Source organism: Ciona intestinalis, unplaced genomic scaffold, assembly GCF_000224145.3.
Source record: "Ciona intestinalis unplaced genomic scaffold, KH HT000138.1, whole genome shotgun sequence".
NCBI classification, from domain to species: domain Eukaryota; kingdom Metazoa; phylum Chordata; class Ascidiacea; order Phlebobranchia; family Cionidae; genus Ciona; species Ciona intestinalis.
Window position 1 is genome coordinate 14,404 of NW_004190460.1, and position 2,849 is coordinate 17,252.

General features: G+C 31.2%; 1 protein-coding gene across 4 annotated transcripts in view; it reads left to right on the forward strand.

Annotated features, from left to right (window-relative positions):
• LOC100175794 (kelch-like protein 12) overlaps window positions 1-2,849 on the forward strand; it is a 13,634-nt gene that overhangs the window by 9,665 nt on the left and 1,120 nt on the right. Inside the window, exons 11-14 of one of the 4 annotated variants that reach the window (XM_018816095.2) lie at window positions 965-1,027; window positions 1,085-1,204; window positions 1,362-1,512; window positions 1,654-2,233. The exons of 1 other annotated variant lie outside the window; for it this stretch is intronic. In XM_018816095.2, coding sequence (XP_018671640.2) covers window positions 965-1,027; window positions 1,085-1,204; window positions 1,362-1,512; window positions 1,654-1,765 — 446 coding nt within the window. In that variant the 3' untranslated portion in view covers window positions 1,766-2,233. Of the gene's footprint in view, window positions 1-964; window positions 1,028-1,084; window positions 1,205-1,361; window positions 1,513-1,653; window positions 2,234-2,849 lie in introns of those variants that run through there. 2 more of the 4 variants (XM_018816096.2, XM_018816094.2) reach the window with 2 other exon arrangements.

Genomic DNA, 2,849 nt, shown 5'->3' on the forward strand with positions numbered 1-2,849 from the left:
TAAGGATCCCTGNAAACGAAAGAGTGTGTGAATTACATGTATCAGTTGGATATACATTTATCAATAAGCTACAAAGTAGTTTGTAAACCCATCATTTTAAGAAAAAGACAACAGACATATAACATAATACACAGTACTGACATTATACATAGTGCTGGACTGCTAAATCAAAACAACAAACTAATCATTGCTTTACTGCAAACAAATGTAATATTATACCACAATGTGTGTGTTTTGTGTACATATATATATAATCAAAGCAGTTATCATTTACTTTCAATGCCTTTTAAAGCAGATTCTGTTTTACTTTTGTGCATGAAATGCACTTTTGTTGTTTTCATGGATTTCTGTTTTGTTCTACTTTTCAATAAAACTAAAAACAAAGAACTTGTGCTATATTACAAATTGATTCAGCAGGCAAAAGTGATTTCAAATTATAACATGACTGGGTGGTAAATTAGAGAAAAAAGTGTGTGGACTGGCATCTGTTGTGTAGATTATTATATATATATTTATATGTGTGTTTGTATTATATGTATAATATTACATTGTAAAAAATAGATTTTATTACCAAATTAGTGTTTATGGTGCTTTCGACTACTTTTGTTTTTAGCAGTAGAAATTCTAAATTCAAAATCACTCATAATTATGTGAAAATATTAAATAAAATGTATTGCGTACATACGGGGAGGTAAATATATTCGATTTCAACGCTTAAAAAAAACGAGGTAAATGGCAATGTGAACACAAATCTACTCTGGCCAAAAATTGCCTCTTTTTTGGCCTGGCCTAGTTTGGAAAAGACTCTTTTTCGTTTGGCCATGTGAACGGGCTAAATATGTGTATCAGGTGTACAAATTCTATAGTCTTACGTGTGTAAGGTTTGTTTCACCTTAAATAAAAAACACACAATTTTTGCTTTTTATTCAAACTATAAAAATATTTATTTTTTATGATTTTTCAGATGTTGCATATCTTTGTGGAGGTTATGAACAGGTTCATGGTGGACAAAAAAATACTACAACAGGTTTACTTGTTTAAAAATACCAATAGTAGTAAATAGTGCTGGATACTCTTTTTTCAGTTTGTGCAAAAGTTGAAGTGTATGACTCTGTAAGTAAGACATCGACAGTAAGAAACAACATGTTGGAAGGAAGAGCTTCGTGTGCTGTTGTGCATTTTGATGGAAAAATATTTGTGTTTGGTAACTTGGTCAATATGTTATTTTAATTCAGTGTAGTATTATGTAAGAACTAGTTCTGTCTGAATTACAGGAGTTATATTTTCAACATAACGGTTGTTAAAATGACAAGAAGTTATCTCCATTAAACTGATAAATTAATTCAAGATAAAACTGCCAGGTGGATATGGTTCAAACCACACTCTATTAACAAGTGGTGAATTCATGAACATTGCTGATGGAGTTTGGACGATGTTAACAAACAACATTCCTTTTCAACTTGGTGAAGTTTCTGCTTGTTGTGTTGATGACCACATTGCAATGTGTGGAAGGTGGGATGTGCAGTTTTGGATAACACAATATTTAAACATTATATCTTTGTACAAGTTTAATTTGAAAGTTTTATGAGATAATCTATTGCAATAATAATAAAAATGTATTTTAAGCAATTAATTCAAATGTAATCATACCAGTTCCAAACCTGGACATATTGCACTGTACAACACAAACAATGGTGAATGGAGAACTTTTGTGGAAGAAGGACAGAATTTGTTCAATGGAAGAGGATGCTTGATGGCAAAATAAAAACGGCCCAATTTCTAAATTTGTATCCAATTATACCAACATTGTTTTGTTATAATGTTTTATTAAATCTTTTTTATTTGGGTATACTAACTACAAAGAGATGCTCAAATGTGATTTAAACTAAACATATTCAGCTGTTCGTGTTAAAAATTAATTTTGAATGTGCTGAATCTATTTTGGTTGAAACCGCTTTTTAGTTGACGCCAAGAAATATATTTAAACATACATTTTTTGTGATTCACAAGAAGTCGGGATAAATTGGTACACAATTCTCTGTTTATTTGGTTTAATACATGAATTTATTATAAGGAACACTTAAAAATTAATCGAAATAATATTGTACGCTTTAAAAATTAGTTATAAAGCGACCAGAAGGTTAACTTGTGTAAGTTTACAATTCTGGTGTCAGAGTTATACAAAGTTTCGTGTTCTGTTTTATAAAAACTAGTTTCACCTCAACATAGTGAACTATTTGTTGTAATTGAATTTTTACATGTGATAATGTTAAATATATAATATGGCTTTTTTAAACTAAGATTTTCCTAACATATTCTTAATTGAATAAATATAGTAATCCCCAAAAGTATAATTTTGACATATCTTAGTGGGTAATCCCCACTCTATCTAGGCCTACGGCTACATGGAGACCGAAAACCGCTTTGTTGGGTATTTCTGGTTTATTTTTGGTCGAACTTGTTCGTTTGTGGTAGTAAAAGTGTTAATTAAAATTATGCTAATTTTATTAGGTGCCTATTTATTAGAGCCGTGCTTTCTTGTATTTTTTACGAACGATTTGGCTTTCTTTTTACTGCAGAAGTTCAGTGAGTGATAGGGTTTTATATTTGTATGCATCTTGAATAATTTGATTAAACTTGTTGAGCCTTCTTGTGTTTTAGTGGGGTGTCTGAACCTTTTTGCCTCACGTGGTCGTTCCGAATCACTGCATCCGGAATAACTTCTAACTTCGGTAGACGATGACGTAGAACAATAGGGAGAATTGATGTGGTAAATGCACAAGCGAAAAAGAGTCCACCGCACATATAAATGCGGGACATACGATCCGGTGACGTCGTATATTGCTCCT